General features: G+C 52.9%; 1 protein-coding gene across 1 annotated transcript; it reads left to right on the top strand.

The window, feature by feature from the left end:
- Positions 1-7146: 7146 nt before the first annotated feature.
- On the top strand, positions 7147-9386 carry MESP2 (mesoderm posterior bHLH transcription factor 2). The gene is made up of 2 exons (XM_049706113.1): positions 7147-8049; positions 8821-9386. Exons 1-2 carry the CDS (start codon positions 7147-7149, stop codon positions 9088-9090), a joined length of 1173 nt encoding a protein of 390 aa, XP_049562070.1. The 3' UTR covers positions 9091-9386.
- Positions 9387-13526: the final 4140 nt, after the last annotated feature.

The following is a 13526-nucleotide window of genomic DNA, read 5'->3' as shown; positions in this document are numbered from 1 at the left end:
GAGCAGGCTGAACAGAGGCCATGCCCTCTGCAACTCCTCGCAGGGCCCCCGCTCAGGGAGCACATTCTGACCCCAGCCTGGGCCTCTGCCCTTCCCATCTGACTGGTGGTCTGGGGCAAGGCCCTGGGAAGTCGATCAGGGGCTGATGGGATGGAGGCCCCCGTTTCTTCACTTGTATAATAGGAATACTGATGTGGACACTGCCTGCCTCGTAGTGCCAAGCTGACTGGTGCCACACCGGCGAGCTGAGCCAAAGGTCACGTGGCCCTATGGTTCCGGCCCTGAGAGCAGGCCCAGCTGAGCCTGAGCTGTCGGCACACAGAAGAACAGGGGTGGGAGTGTCATGAGCGCTGAAGCACATGTGAGGCCTTATTCTGCCCTACCCCCGCCCAAGATGTCCTGAAGCCAAGGTCTCCTGCGGCTCCCTCGCCCTGAGACTCCCCAGGGGGCAGCTCCTGTCCTCTCTCTGATTCTTGGCCTCAGCTCTGAAAGTACCTCAGGGATCATCAGGTCCAAACGCCTGTCTTATGGTACTTGTCAGTGTTGGCAGAGGCGACAGCAGCTATCCCCTCCAGCTCCTGCACGTACTCAGCTGGCTTCTTCTCAACCACATCCATGTACAGGCCACTCACCCCCTCACAGGACAGCCCCTGTGATCTTAGAAAGGCCTTCAGACTCTCCCTGGAGTATCCCCTCCAGGCATCTGGAGACAACTCTCACATCCCCTATGTCTTTTCCTTTTTGGATGAAACATTCCCAAGTCCTTCAGCTATTTCTCTGGTGACCTGGCTTCAAGCCCCTCACTAACCTCCCTCTCCTGAGCTAGGGTTTATCCCCTGCCCTCATAAACTGTGGCCCCCAGATTTGACCACTTACCCCGCATAGGCAATAAGAGACCACTGCCTCCTTGATCGAAGATCCCGTTTCTTGCAAACGTGAATGGGATCACATTTGATTTTCATGCCCTTGGTGCCTAGAAGGCAACGACTACCATGCCCTTTCCACAGCTGCTGCTGGTTACATGATGTCTCCTAACCCTCAACTTAGAGGGAAGGTACATAGGGCTCTGTTGATTCTACCTTATTAGTAATGAGATCCGATCAGTTGTTCCAGCCTGCCAGAATCTCTTTAGATCCTGACTGTTACCCAGTTAACTTCTTGGGTTTGGATCTTACCCCCAATTAGATCAGTTCATATCTTCATTCAAGATCATAATGCTGGGGCTTCCCTGGTGGCACAGTTGTTAAGAATCCGCCTGCCAATGCAGAGGACATGGGTTCGAGCCCTGGTCCAGGAAGATCCCACATGCCGCAGAGCAGCTAAGCCTGTGCACCACAACTACTGAGCCTGCACTTTAGAGCCCACGAGCCACAACTACTGAAGCCTGCGCACCTAGAGCCCGTGCTCTGCAACAAGAGAAGCCACCGCAATGAGAAGCCTGTGCACCTCAACGAAGGTAGCCCCCGCTGGCCGCAACTAGAGAAAAGCCTGCGCACAGCAATGAAGACCCAACACAGCCAAAAATAAATAAATTAAAATTAATTAATTAATTAATTTAAAAGATCATAATGCTGCCCATGACGAGGCTGGGAATAGAGTTGGTGGCACATCACTAGAGACCTTCTTCTAGGTGAACATCCATCCATTCAACTGTGGGAACATTGAATCTGTTATGAATTCACTTAACTTAAGCTCACATGACCCCATTTGTTGACAAGGATAATCTAGGAATTTTTTTTAATAACTTAAAAAAAAATAAATTTATTTATTTAATTAATGGGTTCTAGCCGCATGGGCTTCAGTAGTTGTGGCACGCAGGCTAAGTAGTTGTGGCTCACTGGCTCTGGAGTGCAGGCTCAGTAGTTGTGGTGCACGGGCTTAGTTACTCAGCAGCAGTTGGGATCTTCCTGGACCAGGGCTCAAACCCGTGTCCCCTGCATTGGCAGATGGATTCTTAACCACTGCACCACCAGGGAAGCCCTGAACTTCTTTACTATGTGAACAGGAATTATGTTTGGCTGCTCAAAGCACACACCCAAACTGACAATGACTTAAACAAGATGGTAATTTATTATCTCTCACATTAAAGAAATTTAGAGTTAGACTTTTCTGGGCCAGTATGGCACTTCTATGTTGTTATCAGTGCCTCAGGCTTCCTTCTGCTCCACCAGCCTTAGGTGTGACTTCTGTCCTTGAGATTGCCTGAGGGTCACAAAATGGTTGCTGAAGCACCAGCCATCACATTTTCCAGGATGACAATATAAGGGAGTAGAGCCACAGGAGTGTACCCCTCTGCTTTAAAGAGCTTTCCTAGAAGCCCCAAACAATATTCTAATAAATCTCCTTGGCCATTCCATCTGCAAGAGAGGCTGGGAAATATAGTTTTTCAGCTGGGCATATCACCACCCATTATAATACAGAGCCCTGTTATTAAGGGAGAAAGAAGAATAGAGGCTGTAACAGATGCTGTGTGGGCAACCAGAAGTGTCTGCCACACTGGTGAATATTCTACTGACCATGTTTCCCTGATCTAGCTTCCACCTCCTCCTATCACGGGAAGGAAGGGGTAAACCTGGTGTCACTATCAGGCTGAGGCTCAGAAGTTAATCACCTTATCTAACAGCACACAGCCATAAATATCCCTCCTTCTACCAGGCGAGTCAGATGAAAGAGAAGTGGAGACTGCTCAAGTGGAAGCCCCTGCGGCCTGGGCCCAGACCTAGCTTGTTTGTGCAGCACCTGGGGCTGGTTTGAGCACACAGGGAGGAATGCCTGAGGGTCCCAGGGCCAGAGATAAGCTGGAAAAGCACCTGAGCCAGGACCCAGCCCACCAGGAGAAGCTGGTTCAGATCCTCCACTTCCTAGCCTTGGTTGGGCCAGTCGGCTGCGGCTCCAAGCTCCAGCTCCAGGCACCTGGAGCTCTTCCATTGCCTCTGCACTGCAGCTCTGGTGACCCCTGCCACAGGCCAGGAGCTGGAGTGCCCTGCTGAGGAGGACTCCCCATGCTGGGTCCCGGAGAAGAAGGGCTGAAGATGGAGGAGAGGGTAGGGCAGGATGCCTGAGGCCCGGTGCTAGAGTGAGGAAGGAAGGAATCATCTTGTAGGGCCAAGGCTAAAGATGTTGGCCCTCTTCCCCACAATCCAATCTAGTCCTTTACCCACTCCATTCTGCTGCCCCTGAACTTACTATAAGCAAGACTTATAGGCTCTATTCTAAGCTCTACAACATGCATTATCTTACTCTGTCCCAACAATTGCCCTGGAAATCAGGATCCCCACTTCATAGATGAGAAAACTGAGGTTAAACTGCCCAAGTTCTGAGAGCTTGGAAGGGATGAAGCTGGGACTCTAAACCCAGATCTGTCTGATTCCATAGCCCAGCCTCCTAACCATTAAGCCATACTGTCTCCCTGTGCTAAGTGAGTGGGGCTGGTGACAGTGTGCCCCTGTGCTCCCGGAGGCTGGCTGAGGGGCCCAGTGAAGAGCCAGGGGCCACAGCAAACCAGCTCCAGGGCCTCACCTCCCAGAACTTATGCTCTGCCATCCCACAGTCAGCCTGAGGCCTGGGCGCCAGGGCTAGCCCAAACTAAGACAGAAGGAGGCCAAGCTATCCTGGAGAAGAAAGGATAGTATGCAGAGCTCTGCTGACAGTGAATTCTCATAATTCACCAAATCCTTTCACAGGAAATCCCTCCAGGCTTGCTCTAATGAGTAGGGGGTGGGGGGAGAGGAGGAATGATTCTGGATATTCAGAACCTTCCTGGGAATCACAAGGCCATTTCACCACTCCATATCTAGCTGCCTGTGCACAAGGCAGCACTCTTTGGCAAAAACTAAAACCATGCTAAAGGTACATCAATAAGGGACTATGGTGTGAGCACTCCGTGGAATATTATACTGCAGTGAAAAGGGGTGAGTTGGAACAGTCAGTATCAACAGCACAGCAATCTGACACTTCAGAATCCAGATGAAGAAGTATACATGAGGGACTTCCCTGGTGCTCTAGTGGTTAAAACTCCGTGCTCCCAATGCAGGGGGCCCAGGTTTCAACCCTGGTCAGGGAACTAGATCCCACATGCTGCAACTAAGACTCAGCACAGCCAAATAAATAAATAAATTTTTTTAAAAAAAGAAATATACATGAAAACTGATGAATCTTGTTTACAACTGTCAATTACATATATATAAATTTCCTGATAGTACAATATGTCAAGATCTTCATAGTACTGTGCAGCCTTGGACAAATAATGATTTGCCATTATTTTAATCGTAAAAAGTGTGGGATTGACTTTTCTAAGTCTCCCTCCCCTTAGGAGAAAGGATTATTATTTTTTTAACTTTGGTTTAAACCCTTTCAGATCATGAAATATTGCATGACTAATTGCTTCTTTCCTGTTTGAAATCAAGGCCATTATTGATTGGTTCCACCTTCTTTTTGTGTGATGGACAGATTAAATATGTCCCCTCCTCATTCACAGCAGCTAGAATAAACTAAAAACAGTTGCCCTGACCAACATTATTCAATGTCAATTATTACTTCATCATAACGTTAGAGTAATAACTTGGGCATATTTTCTCCAATATTTAAAAAAGTAAGTTCTGAGGAGAAGGTGATGTAATTTCATTATTGAAGGTTTATTTGTACCTCCTGCCATTTAATTTTTTTTCCAGTTAAAATTATCCACTATGATTTAAATGGATGAACATTTAAATCAACTAAGACCAAGTATGAGTCAGCTAAACATATCCTGACATGGAATGATCTCAGATACGCTGTTGAATGAAAAAAAAGCAAGTTACAGGCAAATTGCCATAATGTTACCTCATTTATACTATGTGTTTTCTAAGGATACATATGTTTATGTGAGTGCACAGGGACCAAGTCTGGAAGGACACATGACCTTTGGGGAGGGGTTACAGGGACTCCAGCTTTATCTTTCAGGTTTCCATTTCTTATAAAGAGAACATATTAGTTATGTAATTTGTGTAATAAAGTTAATTTTTTAAAATAAATTTATTTATCTATTTATTATTTTTGGCTGCGTTGGGTCTTTGTTGTTGCGCGCAGGCTTTCTCTAGTTGCAGCAAGCAGGGGCTACTCTTCGTTGTGGTGCGTGGGCTTCTCATTGCAGTGGCTTCTCTTGTTGCGGAGCACGGGCTCTAGGTGCGCAGGCTTCAGTAATTGTGGCTCGCGGGCTCAGAAGCTGTGGTGCACAGGTTTAGTTGCTCCGTGGCATGTGGGATCTTCCCAGACCAGGGCTCGAACCTATGTCCCCTGCATTGGTAGGCGGATTCTTTTTTTTTTTTTTTTTTTTTGCTGTACGCGGGCCTCTCACTGTTGTGGCCTCTTCCGTTGCGGAACACAGGCTCCGGACGCACAGGCTCAGCGGCCACAGCTCACGGACCCAGCCGCTCCACGGCACGCGGGATCCTCCCAGACCGGGGCACGAACCCACGTCCCCTGCATCGGCAGGCAGACTCTCAACCACTGCACCACCAGGAAAGCCCCTGATTTTTTTTTTTTTAATGTCACACTTCTGCTGAAAAGTCCATTTGGCTTCCCATTGCCTTGGCAGTAAAATACAACTTCTCAGCCTGGCCCCAGCCAAGGTGAGCTCCTGCTCTCCACATCACCCCGCCCTTGCACACCATTCCTGAAGCACACTGGGAAATCCCACTGCCAGGCCTTTGCTTATGCAGTTCCCACATTCAGAATGCTCTCCACCTGCCTCTCTCCCTACCCAAGTCCTACCCATTGTTCAAGACCCAGCTGTGACCTCTCCGCCTCTGTGGCCAGAGCATGACAGTCCCTCTGAGTTCAGCCTTTTCTCTGAAGATTACGAAGAACACTGATACCACCTTTAAATTGTAATTATTGCTGAGGGGTGGGAGCTTTTACTTTTAAACTTCACTGTATCAAAGGTTATATTATAAGACTATAACAACAGTCCTGTGAGCAGATACTATAATTACTACTCCTGTTTTAAGAGCTGTAGTTCAGGCTCAGAGCTGTCCAAGGGCAACACAGCTAGCTAGTGGTGGAGCTACTAATTACATAACGTTTACTCCTCTCTCCCACAAGACTGAAATCCCATGAGAGCACAGACCACAACTATCTTGTTCACTCTGGTATGCCTGACATTTACCAGCTGCTAAATAAATATGTATTAAATAATGCCTACAAGCATCTTGAAATGTAAGTACTTTCTTAATAAAATGGTAGCAGCAAACATTTAGCCCACTTGCCAGGCTCATTCTAAGTGGTCCCATGGATGGTTTCACTTGGTACCAGCAACCATCCTAGGTGGTGGGTATTTTATTTACTGCCACAGGGATGAGGCAACTTGAGCCTCAGAGGAGTTAAGTGAACTGCCCAAGGTAACACAGCAAATAAAGAGGGTCTGCCTCAGGCCTGCCTGGGGGCCCACATTCCCCCATTTTCATCACTCACTACGCTCCATGCCTCTTCTTCAGGCTGCTCTGTACTATTTCTCAGGGAAAGAAACTAACTGTGGACGGTGAGATGACTTTCTCGGTGTCACTCAGCAAAGCAGCAAGTGCGGGCTCTGGGAACCCAGTAACGGTCCACCCGTATGTCCCCTCCTTCCCCAACCCCTCTCCCGCCATCACTGTGAGCAAGTCCCTCAGGGTCTGTCTTGACGCCTTATCCAGCACACTTGTAGGCACTGGGTGGGAGTGACTGGGTACAGTCTCCCGGAGGGTGGTGATGAGGGAGGCGGCCACTCTTTGCGGGGGTCCTTGAGTCACTTGAGGGACAGCCTGGCCGCCCCCAGACGATGGCACTGCCCACCACTGTCAGGGTCCCGGGCACTCACCGGAGCAGTGGATGAGGCGGAGTGGGTGGGAACACAGTGAGAAGCTTAGCAGCTCCATCCAGATGCGAATTGTCCCTCCCACACTTCCCGGGCTGCAGGGGCCTCCATTAGAGCCCCCGAGGAGTCAGAATCCACACCTCCGCAAATGGGCCCGCTTTCCCAGGACACCCCCTGCCCAGACCTTCCCTGGGCTCTGTGGGTTTTGACACCTCTCTGTAACGTGGCAGGGGTCCACCTCGCACCTTTGGTCCAGATAAAAGCTCAGTCCTGGAGGTGGCCGGCCCAGCCTCCCAGAGCCCGCAGCCCCGGCCATGGCCCAGTCCCCTCCTCTGCAGGGCCTCCTCGGCCACGACCACTGGATCTTCCCGCAGGGTTGGGGCTGGACCGGCCACTCGGACTCGACGTCCCCGGCCTCCTCCTCTGATTCGTCGGGCTCCTGCCCCTGCGACCGTGCCCGCGGCCCTTCACAGCCGGCGCCCCCTGCCCGCAGCGCCTCACAGGCCGCCTCGATGGCACCTGGACGTGCGCGGAGCCGGCCAGGAGGCGGGCAGCGGCAGAGCGCCAGTGAGCGCGAGAAGCTGCGCATGCGCACGCTCGCCCGCGCCCTGCACGAGCTGCGCCGCTTTCTGCCGCCGTCCGTGGCGCCCGCCGGCCAGAGCCTGACGAAGATCGAGACGCTGCGTCTGGCCATCCGCTACATCGGCCACCTGTCGGCCGTGCTGGGCCTCAGCGAGGAGAGCCTGCAGCGCCGGCGCCGGCGGCACAGCGACGCAGTGCTCCCTCGAGGCTGCCCGCTGTGCCCCGACGGCGGCCCCGCGCAGGCGCAGGCGCAGACGCAGACGCAAGGGTGCGGCCCTGGCTCAGCCGCTAGCGCCACGGTGTCCTGGGGGTCCCCGCCCGTCTGTCCCGGAGCCCTAGCGGCGCCCGAGCGCCTGGGGAGCAGGGTGTCTGATATGGGTCCCTGGGTGACACTCCCTTACTGCCCCGGGATGCAGTCGCCCCCGCAGCTGTCCCAAGGGAGAGCCCCTGACGCGGTTCGTTGGACGCCGCCCCAAGCCTGTTCCGGAACGCAGACACCCCCAGAGCCCCGGGACCAGGCCACGCCCTGGACCTCGCCCCCCGCAATGGAGCTGGCTGCAGTGTACCAGGTACGCGCCCAGGCTCTCTCTGCTTCCCTCGGAGTGGCCCCCAGGCTTCGATTGGAAACGGAGGGGGTGAGTAAGCTCTAGTCTGCGGAGAATCTTATGCTTTTTAGATCCCGGGTTTACCTAATACAACCCTGGTTAGGGATGGAAAGCTGAAGGGAGGATGAAGAAGACCCTAACCTCCTTGGGGAAAGAGGTGGGGGCCCTGGGAAGTTAAGGCCACCACCATCTCTACCTAGAAGCCTTCACAGTCATGTGGAAGAGGGGGGAATCTTCAGACTTGCTTTCAGAGTCCAGGGTGGAAGGTAGCAGGGGCCTTCAGGTAATTCAGGAAATTCCTTGCAAGTGCTCCATCAAGGTTTAAGGGGGAGGGAGGCCTGGCTGCCCCAGGGGTAGGGGCTTTCTAAGTAGATGGGCTTGGATCTGGTGACCTTCATGCTTTCCTCAAGCTTCCATAAAAGAGCATATTAATAACCAAAATTTATTGAATGCTTACTGTGTGCCCAACATGATTCTTGGTATTTTACATGGATTAACTAACTCATCAGCCCTCCAGCAACCCTGTGAAGTAGGTTTTATTATCATCATCACCATTTTATAGACGAAAAAACTGAGACTAAAAGAGGTTATTTGAGTTCTCATAGCTAGTGAGTGGCAGAGCTGGGTTTTGAACCCTGGCAGTATATCTCCAGAGCTTGTACTCTAAACCACTTTGCTTCACTGGATCCATGGCACCAGGGCAGTTCAGCAGCTACCAGCCACACTATGGGGAACATCCAGGTTCAGGATCTCAGGGCATGAGGCAGTGGCCCACTAACCCACTACTCTTCTCTCTCTCAGGGAATCTCTATGTCTCCAGAGCCTTGTCTGTTGCCAGAAACCCCTCCTGTCCTGCCCCGCCCAGCATGCCAGAGACTCCAGCCTGAGACCCAGTGGGGATGCTGGAGCCACAGTGCAGAGGTGCTGCCCAGCTCGGAGGACCAGGGACCAGGCCCCGCCTTCCAGCTCAGTGATGAAAGCCCTCCCCAGAGCTCAGGCCTACAGCTCAGTGGCTGCCCTGAATTTTGGCAAGAAGATTTGGAGGGGACTCACCTGGGCATCTTCTACTAATGGCCTTGGCTGCCCCCTTTCCAGCCAGGAATCAGGCCTGTAGCGTGGGGTGTCCTCCTCACCTGCTACTTCACTAGTATTCAGGCTTTGTTTTAGCCAAGGATCCCTTTTCCAAGTGATGTCTTTCATGGAAGCAGTGTTTGAAACAGCTAAGGGTGGCCTCCCTGGCTGAAGTCAGGGCTGGGGCAGTCCCTCCACTCCTAGACGCCCCCCAGAACGACCAGTGTTCTGCAGAGCACAACGTGAGCTGCAGTAACATGGGTAGTTTGACCACAGTGGTTGGACAGACTGGGACTGGTGGGGGAGTGGGCTTGGGGGTGGGTGGGGATGGGAGTGGGAAGAAAAGTATATGCTTAGATTTTGTACTTCTTAAAAAAAAAACCAAAAGAAACACCCAAATTTGGTTTGGTCTGTTTTTCTTCTATCCACTTGGGTTTTTATTGCTTCTGGAAAAGGAAAAACATTCCCGTCCTGCAGGGAACAAATCATGCTGCTTTCCCCTCCTGGAATTCAGGCCCTCACTTGCCAGTTTGACAGTAATTATTGCACAGGGGCTCCACCTGGCCTGCTGTGCAGGCGACACAGGTGAGTTAACGTTCGGGCCTGTTCACTTGCCTGAAGCCCGTCACCATTGCCCTTTTGCACTCTCCTGGGTGCATTCCTGCTGACCCATAGGGCTCTTTCACAGTTATCTGAAGTTGTTTCCAAAGGGTGCTTGTGAGTGGCTCCCATGTGCTAGGCCCAGTGTATTAGTTTACTAGGGCTGCCATAAGACAATACCACAAATTGGGTGGCTTAAACAACGGAAATTGATTTTCTCACAGTTCTGGAGACTGGAAGTCCAAGACCAAGGGGTCAGCAGGTTTGGTTTCTTCTGAGGCCTCTCTCCTTGGCTTGCAGATGGCCGCCTTCTTGCTGTGTCCTCACATGGTTATCCCATGGTCCAGTCTCTGCGTCTGTGTCTTAATCTCTTCTTACAAGGACACCAGTATATTGGATTTGGGCCCACCCACATGAAGTCATTTTACCTTAAGTTCCTCTTTAAAGGCTCTATCTCCAAATACATTCACGTTCTGAGATACTGGGGGTTAGAACTTCACGAAGAGTTGTGGGGGAACACAGTTCAGCTCACAACACCCAGTACTAGGTGCTGGAGAAAACGTGCCCTGACTAATGGGGTAAATTACAGGGAAGGAAATGATCAGAGCCCAGGTCAAGATGGGGGTTTATACAAGGTACTTTGGGACCAAAGAGGATATGCCAGCCTGGTGGGAGATGGGGTTGACAGTGCTGTTGCATTCTTGAGTTACCTGATCCATTAGTCCTGCCGCATTGATTTATGTGGCTTTGAGCAAGACTAAGAGGCACCTCCAGGATCTTGGGGAAAGGGCGCCATGATCCATTAGCAAAGGCTGCCATAGGCTTGGGAGCCAGCAGTGGTGGTGACTTCATTCTGTTTCTGACTCAGAGAGGGGAGAGTTGCAGGATGTTGGAACTGAGTATTGAAGGATGTGTGGAGTTCACCAAGAGGAGTAGGCAGAAGAAACAGCGTGAGCCAAGTTGAAACAGGTGGTTGAAGTCCAGGACTGAAGGGGAAAAGTGACAAATGGAGTTGGAAAAGGAGCTGGGGGGCGGGGTTGTGGGGAGCCCCACATGGTGGCAGGGGGAGGCATCTGGCCTCTGTGTCCTGGGTGGAGGGGGCAGTGAAGGTGGAGGGTAGGGGGTGGGCTGGTCAGAGCCACTCTTGGTCTTTTGGACTGCCTTATAGAAATGGAGCCTGGCAGGGGGCCACTGTTAACGGTGCAGGGCGAGAGCAGAGGCAGGAGGAAGACCAGAGAGTGAGCTGCCACATGCAGGGCCTCCCATCTGACCCACTGCCTGCTGACATGCCCTTTGACGCCAGGCAAGTCACTCCATCTCTGTGCCTCAGTTTCCCCATCTCTCAAAGAGGAGCTGGATTAGGTGACCACTGCAGTGCCTTCTTCCCCCAACCTTTTAGAAGTGGGTTCTGGTTCCTACCCCAGGACCCTCTGCAGGGGCTGCCTGCCACAGCGGAGGATGGGAAAAGCTCACACAAGGTTACATGCAGCAGGGAGACAGATACCGGGCACAGCTGCCCTGGTTGCACATTCATTCGGCTCTTACTCTCTGTGTAACGGTGGGCAAGCTTCAAAACCTCCCTGGGGACTTCCCTGGCAGTCTAGTGGTTAAGACTCCAAGCTTCCAATGCAGGGAGCGCAGGTTCAATCACTGGTTGGGGAACTAAGATCCCATATACCGCACAGCACGGCCAAAAAACTGAAAAGACAAAAAACGAACAAAACCTCCCTGACTCTCAGTCTCCTCAGCTGTGAAGCGGCAACAATAATAGGCCCTACCTCTCAGGGTTCTTAGGCTTGGCACGTAGTAATTGCTCAATACATAATAGCTGAATAGAATCACACGACCTTAGAGATGATCCAGTCTGGTGGTTCCCTCACCTGACTGCATGTTGAGCCCTCTGGTTCCAGGGTCCCACCCTGAGAGTGCGATTCAGTGCATCAGGCCGGGACCTGGGAACCTGGAGCCGAGGCCCAACCAGGTTTGGGAGCAATGGCTATTTTTTGCTCCTTCGTTTTACAGCTGAGGAAACTGGCCCAGGGAGGGGAGCAACTTTCTCTAGCCCTCCAGCTAGGTTGGAACATCAAGCCCCTGACTCCCTGTCCAGTGCTCTCTCCTTCTCAAGAAGATGCAAGGACTTGGCTCCACAGTCTCATGGCACCTGCACCTAAGGCGGAACTGAACAGCTGCCCATCTCCTTCCTTTGGCTCCCGCCTATCTGGGCTCAGTCCTTGGTCCCATCACTGATGGCCACGGCAAGGGCCAGCCAGAGCTGAGCATCTTCTGGAATTTGGTAGCCTTCTTCTCCCAGCTCCTCTGGGAGATGCAAAGGCAGAGGCAAAAGGCTGCTATCACCCCAGCTGGAGTTGCCGGGGGCTTGGGCTAATCCCCCACCCCTGTCCTCACCCTCTGGGAGGGCAGGCTCAGCCCTGCCTCTCAGGAGCAGCAGCCCCTCACTCTCATGTGTGGCTCCATCCCAGACAGGCTGCTCTTGGCTGCACCTCTGTGCTGAGTGCCTGGCAGGGGAGGGAGAGGGGCTGATGCTGGTGCCCTGCCTGGGATGACTGGTCCACCTACACCTTCCTGGGGACCCAGTCACCATCCATAAGAGACTGGACATTCACCGAGTACCTCACCCGGGGCTTCTCAATGACCCTGCAGTGCAGAGGACGTGCCTCCTGAGGAGTCTCCTGGAGGGTGGGGAGGTGGGAGAGCCCCCCCCCCCGCCCCTGCTGCTTCTGGCTGATCCTCAGGGCCCCCCACTGGCCGTGAGAAGTCAACCTACCTGTAGACGGAGCGCTGGATAGGGAATGAGCAGTCAGAGTTCTAGGCAGCTCCTGTTCTGCATCCGACCTTGAGCTAGGTTCTGCAAGCAGGTCTCTGGCTTTGCATGTCCTCGCTGCATCCTCGGTACCGATTTCCTCCAGCCCCACAGGCAGTCATGAATGCCTGCACTGTGAGCTGTCAGGTGACGAGTGCCTAACTACCGTAGCCCCAAATGCAGGGCCAGCTTCCACTCATGCACGGGCATTAGAGGTGGGGTCTTAACCTCCCCGCGCCTCGGTTTCCTTATCTGCAAAACTGAGATAAAGACAGTCCTTATCTCCTGGGACTGTTGAAAACCAAATGAGATAATGCGCATAAACACTTAGCCCAGTGCCAGGCACCGAGACTAGGGTCCCTGCTGACTCTCCTACCTGGCTCCCCCAGGGACCCTAGATGGCGGTGCTGGTCCTTCCCCCAGCAGGGACCACCTGAGGGGGCCGCCTGCCCTCTGGTCCCCCGAAGGTCAAGTGCCAGCCGCCGGCAGCTGGGCCCTGGCGACAGGAAGGGCTGGTGCGGAGACGCTGGGCTGGGGAGAGCCTCCTGGTTGGTGGAGGGACCCATATCCAAGGCTGGTCCCACCCCTTGGCCCGCCCCACCCTTTGATATGCGGAAGGCAGTGGAGCGTGGAGGAGCCTTCCTGGCCCCAGGCCCGCTGTCGCGCTTCTCACGAGGAGGAAGAGGCTGGGAGGAAAAAGGATGAATGGGGCCTTGAGCAGGAGACAGGGCTAAGGATGATAGTAACACCCTGCTCTCCTTAAGTGTCAGACTGTGTGCTAAGTACGTGAATCTCCTTAGATCCACACACCAACCCTACGATAGATCGTCTTTATCGTGCAGATGAGGAAACCAAAGCCCAGGGGTCAAGAAACAGGCTGGACTTCAAGACTTCAGCTGGAGCAGCTCACAGGTGGGGTCAACTGGAGGTGACCCCTGAGGAGCCTGGGCTATCTGTTACCTCCCTCTTTCCCTCCCACCAGCCTTGGGTGCTCAGCTGGACCTCCTTTGCCAAG

This window comes from Orcinus orca, chromosome 2 (genome assembly GCF_937001465.1).
Source record: "Orcinus orca chromosome 2, mOrcOrc1.1, whole genome shotgun sequence".
NCBI classification, from domain to species: Eukaryota; Metazoa; Chordata; class Mammalia; order Artiodactyla; family Delphinidae; genus Orcinus; species Orcinus orca.
This window is presented reverse-complemented; position numbering and strand designations above follow the sequence as displayed.